Raw genomic sequence first — 15,876 nt, 5'->3', positions numbered from 1 at the left:
GACCAACTTGAAAACTGGGCCCATAATAAAAAATCTAAGTACATTTTTGGATTCAGCATATCAAAGAACTTCAAGATTTCAATTTTTGTTAAAATCAGACTAAGTTTAATTTCGGACCCTTTGGACTTTAGTGTAGACCAATTTGAAAACAGGACCAAAAATGAAGAATCTACATACACAGTTAGATTTGGTATATCAAAGAACCCCAATTATTCAATTTTTGATGAAATCAAACAAATTTTAATTTTGGACCCCGATTTGGACCAACTTGAAAACTGGGCCAATAATCAAGAATCTAAGTACATTTTTAGATTCAGCATATCAAAGAACCTAACTGATTCATTTTTTGTCAAAATCAAACTAAGTTTAATTTTGGACCCTTTGGACCTTAATGTAGACCAATTTGAAAACGGGACCAAAAGTTAAGAATCTACATACACAGTCATGACAGTTAGATTCAGCATATCAAAGAACCCCAATTATTCAATTTTGATGAAATCAAACAAAAGTTTAATTTTGGACCCTTTGGGGCCCCTTATCATGTTGGGACCAAAACTCCCAAAATCAAACCCAACCTTTCTTTTATGGTCATAAACCTTGTGTTTAAATTTCATAGATTTCTATTTACTTATACTAACGTTATGGTGCGAAAACCAAGAAAAATGCTTATTTGGGTCCCTTTTTGGCCCCTAATTCCTAAACTGTTGGGACCTAAACTCCCAAAATCAATACCAACCTTCCTTTTGTAGTCATTAACATTGTGTTTAAATTTCATTGATTTCTATTTACTTAAACTAATGTTATTGTGCGAAAACCAAGAATAATGCTTATTTGGGCCCTTTTTTGGCCCCTAATTCCTAAACTGTTGAGACCAAAACTCCCAAAATCAATCCCAACCGTTCTTTTGTGGTCATAAACCTTGTGTCAAAATTTCATAGATTTCTATTAACTTAAACTAAAGTTATAGTGCGAAAACCAAGAAAATGCTTATTTGGGCCCTTTTTGGCCCCTAATTCCTAAAATATTGGGACCAAAACTCCCAAAATCAATACCAACCTTCCTTTTGTGGTCATAAACCTTGTGTTAAAATTTCATAGATTTCCATTCACTTTAACTAAAGTTAGAGTGCGAAAACTAAAAGTATTCGGACGCCAGACGACGACGACGCCGACGCCGACGCCAACGTGATAGCAATATACGACGAAATTTTTTTCAAAATTTGCGGTCGTATAAAAATAAAATGAACTATTTTCACACATATAACATGTATAATGCATGCTATCTATACTTTTTCACTCACATTTCTATTGTATATTCCAAACCGAAATAATTTTGTTCGTATCACGATATCACTATATTACATTCACACTTGTTTGAATATTTCAAGCCATGCTTTACATTTTGAACATCTTTATAATTTTATCAAACTTGCATTCCAAGATAAAATAATTTACTCATAAACTAGAAATGACATTAACACTTTCAAGCAAATTTTCTTCTGTCTTCCCAATATAATTCTGTTGATCATTATCAGACCTTCATTTTAAGACAATATCTAATTTACGTAAAAGTATGATTTTAAGTATTTTTACTTTTTACAATACACATGATCACATGATTTGATAATTAACCAATCATTCTTTGGAAAATTTCCCATCTTGTTTACCAGAATTTTTCAAATTTTCAGACATATTAAAATCAATTTGGGCGTAAGAATTAGGCGGTAAGGGACCAGAGTCTTCTGCCGTGGAAGCATGCCGGCTTTTGACCGGTTGTAATTTTATATCATTATCTATGTTCTCCCTGGAACCTAAGTCCAAGGATGCATAATTAAGTCCTGGCGTCGTCAGCTGTTGCTGAGATGAGGACAGTTCCGAATTTTTAAGTGTGTCACTTGGAAAATTCATCGGTTCATAGGACATTGTTAAATCAGAACAACTATGTCTACTTGTATTTGAATTTGCACTATTTTGAATTTCTACTTTTTCTACCTTTTCTTTAATGTGTAATTCTAAACTTTCCACTGGTAAATTCATACCTAATAGACTACTCTTGTTTGAAAGTTCTAATGGGCTAGTGGATATTTTTGATGACGTACTACTATGCCTCGATTTGCATTCCTTAATATCTTTTTCAGTGGGGGACTCTACAATTTTCAGTTCCTCCAAAGATGAAACACTGCCTTCAAACACATCTGGAAGGTTTTTAATTTTTATATCTAATTTCTTCTCATTTCGATTATCTGGTTTACCTACTTCATTTTTGAATAAGTTATCTTTCTTACTATTTTTTGAACTAATTAGCTGATCACTAGTAATGTTTTGATTTCCAGGGGTTATTCCACCTAACAAGAAACGTTCAGTTGACTTAGATTTGAACTCTAAACCAACATATTCATCACTTTCAGGAATTGTTTCTGACAAGTTAGGATTAATAACAGTTTTAATTTGAACACTTTTCTCACTTTGAACACTATCACTGGCTTTTTGTTTTACGGGTTTGTCTATTGGACTACTCGGTACAACTGTACCACTAACTTCTTTGACAGAGTTATCTTTTCCCAACTCTTCTTCCATAGAAGTATCAGTGATAAATGACCGCACTCTAGATGGTGCTTTAATAACCCCTGGCTTAATATCTGAATTTTCTGGATCAAAATCCATATATGGATCCAAATCCACATGACATGCTGATCCACTGTCTTTCAGAGTCTCAATACTTGATCCACCCGATTCATATTCAGAAGCAAATGTTTCTTCCTGTTCAAACTTCGCACCTTCCGTTTTTCTCGGTGGTATAGGAGGGGCTTTCTGTCCAGACAACCCTGATAATGCTGCTGGAGGAAGATCTGGCTCAGAAGTCCTCATACTTTGTTCAGCTGAGCCTGGTTCATACTCCATGTATGCACTGTCGTCTGAAACAATATTTTCACTACATATCATATCAGATTTCATGGCTACACTTTCAGGTTCATATTCCATATAGGGACTACTATCAGCCATAGTTTGGTTCTGAGATGTATCCATTGAAGGCTCTGAGCCAGATGATGTTAGATTTAATTCATTACCACATGAAAACTGTACAGGATTTGTTGAATCTGATGTAGAAACATTTAAAGCTCCTGGTTCGTAATCCATATACATACTATCCCTATCATTTTTCATTTCTTGAATGTTTAATCCAGTTCCTGATGAATTATTAGAAGCTACTGAAACTTTACTTCCATTTTTCTTTTCTTTTTCTTCCGATTGTTTTTTATCTTTATGTTTTGACTTTGAATGCCAAGATTTCTTTTCTTTTTTATTTTCACTTTTCTTCTCGTCTTTAGTTTTCTCAGCTGATGCAGGTTGATACGACATATAACTCTCCTCCTCTGACTCCCTCCCAGAACTCGCTGGACTACGACCTTTCACAGACGGACTACGAGATCCAGATGGGGAAACAAAATTAATTGGACTAAAAAGTGAACTTGGTGGAGGGATGTTATCAGTACTGCTACTGTTGGTTGATGTGGAAAAACCAATTGATTTTTGATTCCCAGAAGGCTTAATGATTTTAATACTTGGCGATGAAGTAGCATCCTGTCGTATGGGACTTGTCAATCCGACAACAGCCGGTGAAGAACTAAGACTACTTGTGGATGATTTATTTCCGACACTTTTAGGATTAACTGTCATATCAATGTAACCAGGAGCTTCGGATTTGTCCAAGCGCATATCAACATACTCTGATTTTTTATTACTTTTTGACATAGAATCATTTCTTTTCAGAGATTCAGAAGATGAAGCCCCTGAAATCTGACCTGTTAAAGATTCATTTGAACGTTTTATATGGAGTTCCTTAGAAGTTAATCGTACAGATTCATAAGATCCTAACTTTCCACGTGCACTTGTACCATAGCTTGAAGACCTTGGCCTATGACCTTGAACAAACACTTTTCCAAAACTTGATGACCTTGGCCTACATCCAAAACTGTCACTTGATGTCCGTGGTCTCATATGCTCCATTTCTATAAATGAATCTGAATCTGAAATTGATGATTTGATTGACTGACTTGGACTACAACTTAACGAAGAATCCATTGTCGTGTAAGGGATCATGTTCATGTTACGTAATTTTTTCTCGATTAAGTGTGGCGCACTGGAACTCCTCCCATTGGTTGATACGTTCTGTTTGGGCATGACAGGATGGTGTAAATGTTGAGGTAAGAGTTTCCGTGGAGGTCTACTTCCAACAGAATACGCCCGCTTGGGGAATTCCCCAGACATGGAGTCATCAGATAGGTAGCTGACTACTTTATTTGGACGAAGATTCATATCAACAAAATGATTGTGTTGTTGTGTTAATGGAAAATTACCTTCTCCACCTAAAAAAGAGAGAAAAAAAGTTATAATAACACTTAAAAAAAAATTCAGATGCTCCACAGGGCGCAGCTTTATATGACCGCAGAGGTCAAACCCTGAATAGTTGGGGCAAGTATGGACACAACATTTAAGCTTAATACAGCTCTGAATTTGGATTGTGATTAAATATTTGACACAACATAGGTTTCTGACACAGAATGAATGTGGTCAAAGAACTAAAACTTCAAAACTTAAAAATTTTAAATTGGACATTAACCTTTTATTGTCCAATATCCAAAATCTAAATACATGGTTAGATTCAGCATATCATAGAACCCCAAGAATTCAATTTTTGATGAAATCAAATAATGTTCAATTTAAATCCTTTAGACCTCAATGTCGACCAATTTGATAACCAGCCCCAAATATTAAAAATCTAAATACATGGTTAGATTCCGCATATTGAAGAACCCCATATATTCAATTTTTGTTGAAATCAAACAAAGTTTAATTTTTGACCCTTTGGACCTTAATGTAGACCAATTTGAAAACGGGACAATACTGTGCAATTGAATATTTCTTGCTATTGCGCAAAACTGTGCAATTGAATATTTCTTGAAATTGCACAATACTGTGTAATTGAAGATTTCTTGCTATTGCGCAATACTGTGCAATTGAAAATTTCTTGCTATTGCACAATACTTAATATAATAATTTTGGACCCGATTTGGACCAACTTGATAACTGGGCCCATAATCAAAAATCTAAGTACATGTTTAGATTCAGCATATCAAAGAACCCCAAGAATTCAATTTTTGTTAAAATCAAGCTAAGTTTAATTTTGGTCCCTTTGGACCTTGATGGAGACCAATTTGAAAACAGGACCAAAAATTAAGAATCTGAATACACGGTTAGATTTGGCATATCAAAGAAACCCAATAATTCATTTTTTGATGAAATCAAACAAAGTTTAATTTGGGACCTGTTTTTGGCCCCCAATTCCTAAACTGTTGGAACTAAAACTCCCAAAATCAATCCCAACCTTCCTTTTGTTGTCATAGACCTTTTGTTAAAATTTCATAGATTTCTGTTTACTTATACTAAAGTTATTGTGCGAAAACCAAGAAAAATGCTTATTTAGGCCCTTTTTTGCCCCTAATTCCTAAACTGTTACTGTTGGGACCAAAACACCCAAAGTCAATCCCAACCTTCCTTTCATGGTCTTAAACTTTGTGTTTAAATTTCATAGATTTCTATAATTTTTTACTAAAGTTAGAGTGCGAAAACCAAATGTCTTCGGACGATGACGACGACGCCAACATGATACCAAAATACGACCAATCATTTTTTGATTTTTGCGGTCGTATAAAAAGTCATTTCAAAGATATGCTGATGTTATGCTATAATTTTCCAGAGCTCATTATGCATAAACCAATTATCAGAGAATTTTGTTGCTCAGTCTTAAGTTTTCTATGTAGTATTTTGTAAAGTTTTTTGACTTAATGTTGTCTTTTCATTTTTTGTCATGTTATCCGTTTCTCTCGATTAATGTATTTGGAATTTTACCTTTTGTAAATTCTCCCTCATTTTTACCTTTCAATTTTTGATTTTTAACACTGATTCAAAGATTTGATTTTATTTCATAATGCAATAATAAAGGCATGCATCAATTCTAAATTTGCAGTAATGAAATCCTGAAAGAAATATTCTGATCATTTTTATGTGTAACTACTAATTTTGCACCCCTCCCCTCCCATTTTTTGGGAACCAAAAAATCATTTTGTGGTATAAAGAAATCATGTCAATACAGGAGATTGAATGAAGCAAATGTAATTTTCTGCAAAAAGTAACTACTAATATCAGTATTGATAAGAAATAATCCAATAAAAAATAAACCTAAGTATTCATTTACTCAATCAAGCATTTTGTTTCCCCTTTTTACTAGTCAATGCAACTAGAAACCAACATGTACATATTTTTATTGTATTTTTGCCTTGTTTTACCATGCTTCAATTTCCTTCATTTCAAAAATTACTTTGTACATGATTTGATCTTTTATGAGTTAGACTTACTTCCCCCTTCCTTGACAGGTGCTAATGGTTGACTGGACGGTCCCATATCCATGTACGCAGACTGTTTTGTAGATCTGATAGGTATTGGAGCTGTACGAGATAACTTGGGACTTCCATCTGAAAAAAAAGAAGCTTGTCACTGGAAGTTGAGGTCATAAAATATCATTCATAATGTGTTTATCTGATATTTCAAAGTGTCTTTTTTATGTTTATAGAAATTTTAAAATAAAGCATTATAGATGTGTTTTTAAAGCTCTTCTTCTTTATACTTTATTTTGATTCAAGTGTTACTGATGAGTCTTTTGTAGATGAAACTCCCATCTGGCACAAATACAAAATTTTAATCCTGGCATCTATGATGAGTTTATTTACAACGGTTTTATATGTGAAATTGACACTACAGGTCAGGTGGACTGTCCTTTTTCAATCTGCCAACTGTGAGTGGGTGCACAGTCAGCAAAACCAAGCTTGTCTACCCTGCCCAATACACATGATGATTCTCTCATTCCATCTATCATATTTATCATCAGTTTTTCTACTAAGTAAAATAGCTGGATAGTTTTCTCATTGGCAATCATACCACATCTCCTTATTTTCATAGAAAGTATTTCAATATCTGACTGGACATTGGCTGATAGCACAACTATAAGACAACTAATGCTAATGATTATTCATTTCATTTGCAATTAAATCTTAATAATCTCAGGTAAAAGTTCCTAAACCATGTCTTATATTTTCTAACTACTGGCAAACCCTCTAAGGGCGAATTTTTAAATATATCTCTTTGTCTGTACTGTACACCAATGTCTTTATCAAAGCAACATGTATAAGCAAGTACCAAACAACAAGTTGAATGTTTCAATCACCAATAAATACCTTTTGATGATGTAGAAGAACTACTTCCCACAGTCATATCTATGTAGCCTTGTTCTGGTCCATTATTCACTTTCTCTGAACTCTTGGACTGTTCGGCTGGGTTCATTTCCATGTAGCCATCTGATGAATTTATGGACGAGTCGTGTGAACAAGAAGATCCTGAAAATATAAGCTTGTCAGTATCTGCCGTTAACAAGAGATAGCTTGTCATTCTACGCAATTATCTAGAGATAACTCGTCATTATCTGCAGTTAACATGAGATAGCTTCAGCCTAATCACTATTTACTTATCACTTTATGTTTTATTAGTATGTTTATCCTTGTACTTCCTGTATTTCATAGACAATTTTGTATCTGTTTTTTGTCATAATAGCATACGACCCACATTAAGCATATTTAAACTGTGTAAATGATATTTTCTAATAAATTCTTCAGAATACTACTTCAAATAGTACTGGAAAGACAATACTGAGGGTATAAATGGGGGTACTTCATTTCTGTATTCTCACATTTAAGGCCATTTTTCTCTATTCTTTATACCTTTGCCCATTATTCTCTATTCTTTATATTTAAGGGGATAGACCTAGGTTAATGGAAATAACTCTTTAAATCAGTGATGCCTTTGTAAAGTTTCGTCTATGAATTTTAAACATTTACCTGAAACAGATCGGAAATAATCTATATATCCAAGAAGCTTAGAACATATTTATGAAAATGGTTGACACAAACGTACTGATGATTTTAAGAGTTATTTCCCTTAACCTAGGTCTACCTCCTTAAGCACCTCATTATTCTTTATTACTACATAAGTCAGAGGCCTATCAAAACCAATAACAACAAACATTTTCTATTCTTAATATTTTTGGTCCATTATAATGATTATTATTTATTCTTATATATTTTTGGTTCATTATTCTCTATGCTTTCTATTTTTTACCCATTATTCTCTATTCATTATATTTTTGCCCAATAATCTCTATTCTGTAACCCCCACATCTACCCTCAATACTGATACACATTTTTGTGTGAGAAACATACACATGTAAACATGACGTACATACCTGGTCTAGAAACTCTCTGACTAGGTGGTGTTTCTGGCCTGGAAACTCTTTGACTTGGAGGTGAATAAGGTGTTCCAGGAGATGAAATGACAGGAGACTGCTGTTGACCTTGTGAATTTGTCATGGGACCAGAGTGTTGCCCAGGTGACATAGCCATGTATGATGACATCACTGTTTCTTGTGTACTCTGCCCAGGGGACATAGCCATGTACGCTTTGTCTGTGTCAGATTTATTTGAGCTTTGAGTGACGGGCAAACTGGAAGATCTTCCATGGATTGGTTGAATAGGAGAGATGAATAACTGTTTGTTGGTTGGCTGTTGCCCTGGCATCATGTCTAAGTAGGGGGTGTTTTCCATGATGGCGACTGAATTCTGACTAGGGCTCATATCCATATAAGTACTAAGTGATTCCTCTGTGATTGGTATGCTGAAGGATTCAGGAGTCATTGATCGTAATGAGCTGTAATTCAAAAATAAAATTGAATTCACAAAATATAACAGTGTAAGGTATTCAATATATCCTAATTTTGTAAGTCAAATGCAGTTTGATTTATTTCCCTTTGAGAAGATGTTTTATTACAGCATACATAGAGATTTTGATTTACTCCTCATATTAACTTTTTAACACTAAATAATTGATGTCTTATTTTAGATTACACAGACAATTATTTGTTCAACTTTTGATTCTTAGATTTGTTCAATGAAATAGTTCATTATACTAACAAATGAACTCATTAGGTCATCAACCCACATTTTAAGCCTACACCAAGTCAGACAATCCTAGCCATGTGTTGTCTTCTGTTTGCCATGTGTTATCTACTGTTTGCCATGTGTTGTAAATCTATTTTGTCGGAATAATTGGGATGTTTGTGACGTCTGTTGTATTGTCAATTGTCATTTGTTTTTTGTAATTTCTGTTTTAATTTTTTGGTAGAATATATTTTTTATTCATTTTTAGATTCTAGATTTCATTAGTTTAGGTAAACCACTAATTCAATTGTTCAACAAAGTACAAATTTCTAACTGCCATCAATGCAGAATTGGCAAATCTTCAAATATTCATCAAAATAATATTTTCAATCATTTCAAGAAAATAAGAATCTTAAAAACAATGAATCCACAGTATACCCATTTATCTTATTCACCAGAAGAGAATAAAATTTTACTGTAAACTAACTAATTTTCGCGAGTAGAAAATATCGCGAAGTTAAATCGTCGTGAATATGTAAAACTTGGATCTTTCCGTATTTAACAACATCAATTAATTAGAAAACCGGGAAATTAAAATGCCGCGAAATGGACTCAAAGGGCTAAACGCGAAATAAAGTATCCGCGAAAATAAGTTGGTTTACAGTATTCTAAAAACAGCAATTTCCCATTGAGCTACCCTACCACTTTTCGAGGCAATGATAGAATCTAAAGTAACAGGAGGGAATATTTTGCATCAAAGATAATGTTTAATATTGCTAGAAAAATATTGGGTGAGGGGGAAAAAGATTTAAGGTGTCAATCAGTTGTATGTTTTTTGCCTCCTTTTGTTGCAATCAAATTGATGAATCTATAAAACCAAACCAAAAGTCTGAAATCAGCTGATGATTCATAATGTCGGAAATGATCTTCTTCTTACACATCTCATTAAAGCATTTCCACAAACTTTGATCATGCAGTTGTATCAAAGATCTCAATATTTGTTTTCTTCTGAACCAACCTTGTTTATATATACAACTTTGAGATATTTTTCAATGTGTATATCTGAACTTTTGCTGATGGCTTAAATAATTCTTTTTTTCTCTTCTTGACCAATTTTTATAACTTTTGTAAGATAGCCTTTCAATGTGTTATCTTATTTTATATTTTAATTTTAGCATTGGTGACTTAATTTTGACCTTGGGGTCAATTAATTTTTCACTTAACGACGAAATAGCTTCGTAGCAGTTTCTTATATCAGTCTTCCTTAACTGCACACAAGACATAATAGCAAATGCTGTGTTGAAATTTTGTACTCAAATTAGCATACTGTTTTTACATTTTTCCATGTGAATAAAAGATTCATAACACATCAATCGTTTGATTTAATTTTTACTAGATGGACAAATTTGCAGAGAAATATCAGATACTTCATGGCAAACATGCTATACTATTCACTGAAAAGGCAAAGAAAGCATGAAAGAAATATCTAAGCCTAAGGGTCCAGTACAACCTAAAAACTAAAATATTTTACTTTGTATTAAAGTTTGCTGTGAGGGTAATTCAACATAAAATTAACATGCTATTGTACAACCCAAATGTATATATGCATTTGAAAAATAAAGCAGTGGTAACTTTAACATAAGGACGGCCAATTATCAAAAATGCAATGATTTAAATTTTATATAAACCATACCTCGTATTAGAATTATCTTTTGTATTTTCATATCTAGGAGTATATATACAGTATATTTAAATATTAATTCAATTTTAATTATAACAAGGCACATTTCATTATCTCAAAATCTTTTGCTATGGAAGTTTTTATAAATTCAAGATAAAAATTGTTCTGTTTTAAATCAAATTTTTCATTTTGTGGAAAAAAACTCTGCTCTTTTTAGTTATTCAAAATTTGTTAAATTAAACCAATTTTATAAATATCTATATACAAATTCATAAAGACTCGTTAGTCGTTATCTTTTGTTGTTGTTTTGCAAGCTAGTAACATATGATTCCAATATTTTTGGAAATTCCTATTTTGTTTGGTGAACTACCAGTCTTGTCTTAAAGCTGCTGTTTGAAGTAGTATGATGTATCTTTAGAAATTTTTCAAAAAAAAACAAAAAAACTCACACCTATGATATATTAAAAATATTTACTGTAAACCAACATATAATTTTCAAAGTAGAACTATAACTCAAATATAAATTGGTGTGAATACATGTATATAAAACTTTCACCTTTTCATATTGAACACAAAGAGTACTTGAAAATAGCAAAACAAAATTGCCAAGAATCGACTAGAAAAAGCAAAATGCAAATTAAGTATCTACGAGATTTAAGGTAATTGGTTTACAGTATTCAAAATGTTTCTGTCTTTGGATTCTGAAAGTTGCTTTTAAAACTCTGATCTTGTACAACTTACATGGGTTCTGGACTGGATCCATATCCTTCAGGAGGTAGTGATTTGTGACTAGATGCCCTTGAACTGGAACTGTCTGACCTATCTCTTGGAACATTAAATGTAGAGGGTATATTGGCATAGAAACCACTGCAAGAAAAATAGGCAGTCATGAATATATCATTTTTATGATAAATTTAATATGTTATTGATTTCAATTGAAATGGCCATTTTAACCTCCACTCAATGAGAATGGCTGTTAACTTGTAATTTTTTGATACTGGTGGTGATTTCTAACAGTGAATAATAGTTGGTGATTATTGGTGATTCACTATGACATATATCTATGTATATTCCTTAGGTATTATATGAGATTGTCCTCAATAAGACTGCTATCCCACTAAATCACAAACAATCCCCCTTTTTTACAATGAATCTCTCCTGGGGATTCATCAACTCAATATCTATTTGTCACTAAATTGAGTTGATGTATATAGTATTTATACACTGTATGTTTACTTAAAGATGTTAAAAAAAGTCTATCTAAAAGATATCTATGATTTTCCGGTGTCATATGGTATTTTGAACCCCCTAAAAATTGAACCCGGGGTCAAATTACCATGCGGTAAAATGACCCCGGGGTCATTATACCGCATGGTATTTTGACCCCGGGGTCATTTTTCACATATGGTATTTTGAACCCCCCTGCGGTATATTGAACCCCCCTGTTTTTGATAAATAATATTGCAGATAATTTAATTTACAAATTATTGGCTATAATTCTTTTTAATTTGAGGTCTATGGTAGGGGGTTCAATATACCGCAGGGGGGTCAAAATACCATGGCTAAGTAAAATTTTCAAAATATATTTTCCAGCATATTTAATACATACAAACTACTTATTGGGGTATTATAACTATGTTAAGGAGTTAGAATAGCTAAAATTTTTGAAAATCAAGGTCTATAGTAGGGGGTTCAATATACCGCAGGGGGGTCAAAATACCATGGCTAAGTAAAATTTTCAAAATATCTTTTCCAGCATATTTAATACATACAAACTACGTATTGGAGTATAATAACTATGTAAAGAAGCTAGAATAGATTGAGTTTTTGAAATTCAAGGTCTATAGAAGGGGGTTCAATATACCGCAGGGGGGTCAAAATACCATGGCAAAGTAAAATTTTCAAAATATCTTTTCCAGCATATCTAATACATACAAACTACTTATTGGATTATTATAACTACATTAAGGAGTTAGAATAGCTAGAATTTTTGAAATTCAAGGTCTATAGTAGGGGGTTCAATATACCGCAGGGGGGTCAAAATACCATGGCAAAGTAAAATTTTTAAAATATCTTTTCCAGCATAACTTATACATACAAACTACTTATTGGATTATTATAACTATGTTAAGGAGCTAGAATAGATTGAATTTTTGAAATTCAAGGTCTATAGTAGGGGGTTCAATATACCGCAGGGGGGTCAAAATACCATGGCAAAGTAAAATTTTCAAAATATATTTTCCAGCATATTTAATACATACAAACTACTTATTGGGTTATTATAACTATGTTAAGGAGTTAGAATAGATTGAATTTTTGAAATTCAAGGTCTATAGTAGGGGGTTCAATATACCGCAGGGGGGTCAAAATACCATGGCTAAGTAAAATTTTCAAAATATATTTTCCAGCATATCTAATACATACAAACTACTTATTGGATTATTATAACTATGTTAAGGAGCTAGAATAGATTGAATTTTTGAAATTCAAGGTCTATAGTAGGGGGTTCAATATACCGCAGGGGGGTCAAAATACCATGGCTAAGTAAAATTTTCAAAATATATTTTCCAGCATATCTAATACATACAAACTACTTATTGGATTATTATAACTATGTTAAGGAGCTAGAATAGATTGAATTTTTGAAATTCAAGGTCTATAGTAGGGGGTTCAATATACCGCAGGGGGGTCAAAATACCATGGCAAAGTAAAATTTTCAAAATATATTTTCCAGCATATTGAATACATACAAACTACTTATTGGGTTATTATAACTATGTTAAGGAGTTAGAATAGCTATAATTTTTGAAATTCAAGGTCTATAGTAGGGGGTTCAATATACTGCAGGGGGGTCAAAATACCATGGCAAAGTAAAATTTTCAAAATATCTTTTCCAGCATATCTAATACATACAAACTACTAATTTGAGTATTATAACTATATTAAGGAGTTAGAATAGCTAGAATTTTTGAAATTCAAGGTCTAGTAGGGGGTTCAATATACCTCAGGGGGGTCAAAATACCATGGCAAAGTAAAATTTTCAAAATATATTTTCCAGCATATTTAATACATACAAACTACTTATTGGGTTATTATAACTATGTTAAGGAGTTAGAATAGATTGAATTTTTGAAATTCAAGGTCTATAGTAGGGGGTTCAATATACCGCAGGGGGGTCAAAATACCATGGCTAAGTAAAATTTTCAAAATATCTTTTCCAGCATATTAAATACATACAAACTACGTATTGGAGTATAATAACTATGTAAAGAAGCTAGAATAGATTGAGTTTTTGAAATTCAAGGTCTATAGAAGGGGGTTCAATATACCGCAGGGGGGTCAAAATACCATGGCAAAGTAAAATTTTCAAAATATCTTTTCCAGCATATCTAATACATACAAACTACTTATTGGATTATTATAACTACATTAAGGAGTTAGAATAGCTAGAATTTTTGAAATTCAAGGTCTATAGTAGGGGGTTCAATATACCGCAGGGGGGTCAAAATACCATGGCAAAGTAAAATTTTTAAAATATCTTTTCCAGCATATCTAATACATACAAACTACTTATTGGATTATTATAACTATGTTAAGGAGCTAGAATAGATTGAATTTTTGAAATTCAAGGTCTATAGTAGGGGGTTCAATATACCGCAGGGGGGTCAAAATACCACGGCAAAGTAAAATTTTCAAAATATATTTTCCAGCATATTTAATACATACAAACTACTTATTGGGTTATTATAACTATGTTAAGGAGTTAGAATAGATTGAATTTTTGAAATTCAAGGTCTATAGTAGGGGGTTCAATATACCGCAGGGGGGTCAAAATACCATGGCTAAGTAAAATTTTCAAAATATATTTTCCAGCATATCTAATACATACAAACTACTTATTGGATTATTATAACTATGTTAAGGAGCTAGAATAGATTGAATTTTTGAAATTCAAGGTCTATAGTAGGGGGTTCAATATACCTCAGGGGGGTCAAAATACCATGGCAAAGTAAAATGTTCAAAATATATTTTCCAGCATATTTAATACATACAAACTACTTATTGGGTTATTATAACTATGTTAAGGAGTTAGAATAGATTGAATTTTTGAAATTCAAGGTCTATAGTAGGGGGTTCAATATACCGCAGGGGGTCAAAATACCATGGCTAAGTAAAATTTTCAAAATATCTTTTCCAGCATATTAAATACATACAAACTACGTATTGGAGTATAATAACTATGTAAAGAAGCTAGAATAGATTGAATTTTTGAAATTCAAGGTCTATAGTAGGGGGTTCAATATACCGCAGGGGGGTCAAAATACCATGGCTAAGTAAAATTTTCAAAATATATTTTCCAGCATATTTAATACATACAAACTACTTATTGGGTTATTATAACTATGTTAAGGAGTTAGAATAGATTGAATTTTTGAAATTCAAGGTCTATAGTAGGGGGTTCAATATACCGCAGGGGGGTCAAAATACCATGGCAAAGTAAAATTTTCAAAATATATTTTCCAGCATATTGAATACATACAAACTACTTATTGGGTTATTATAACTATGTTAAGGAGTTAGAATAGCTATAATTTTTGAAATTCAAGGTCTATAGTAGGGGGTTCAATATACTGCAGGGGGGTCAAAATACCATGGCAAAGTAAAATTTTCAAAATATCTTTTCCAGCATATCTAATACATACAAACTACTTATTGGGTTATTATAACTATATTAAGGAGTTAGAATAGCTAGAATTTTTGAAATTCAAGGTCTAGTAGGGGGTTCAATATACCTCAGGGGGGTCAAAATACCATGGCAAAGTAAAATTTTCAAAATATATTTTCCAGCATATTTAATACATACAAACTACTTATTGGGTTATTATAACTATGTTAAGGAGTTAGAATAGATTGAATTTTTGAAATTCAAGGTCTATAGTAGGGGGTTCAATATACCGCAGGGGGGTCAAAATACCATGGCTAAGTAAAATTTTCAAAATATATTTTCCAGCATATCTAATACATACAAACTACTTATTGGATTATTATCACTATGTTAAGGAGCTAGAATAGATTGAATTTTTGAAATTCAAGGTCTATAGTAGGGGGTTCAATATACTGCAGGGGGGTCAAAATACCATGGCAAAGTAAA

General features: G+C 32.5%; 1 protein-coding gene across 1 annotated transcript in view; it reads right to left on the bottom strand.

Annotated features, from left to right (window-relative positions):
* Positions 1-1,585: 1,585 nt before the first annotated feature.
* Positions 1,586-15,876, bottom strand: part of LOC139498519 (insulin receptor substrate 1-B-like) — a gene marked incomplete at its 5' end in the record, with an annotated part of 52,323 nt that continues 38,032 nt past the window's right edge. The window contains 6 exon segments of the mRNA XM_071286938.1: positions 1,586-4,366; positions 6,416-6,532; positions 7,292-7,450; positions 8,353-8,813; positions 10,737-10,769; positions 11,466-11,591. Of these exon segments, the coding sequence (XP_071143039.1) occupies positions 1,635-4,366; positions 6,416-6,532; positions 7,292-7,450; positions 8,353-8,813; positions 10,737-10,769; positions 11,466-11,591 (3,628 nt within the window).

The sequence above is a fragment of the Mytilus edulis genome, chromosome 12 (genome assembly GCF_963676685.1).
Source record: "Mytilus edulis chromosome 12, xbMytEdul2.2, whole genome shotgun sequence".
NCBI classification, from domain to species: Eukaryota; Metazoa; Mollusca; class Bivalvia; order Mytilida; family Mytilidae; genus Mytilus; species Mytilus edulis.
Note: the sequence above shows the minus strand (reverse complement) of the source record. Positions and strands in the feature narration are given on the sequence as shown.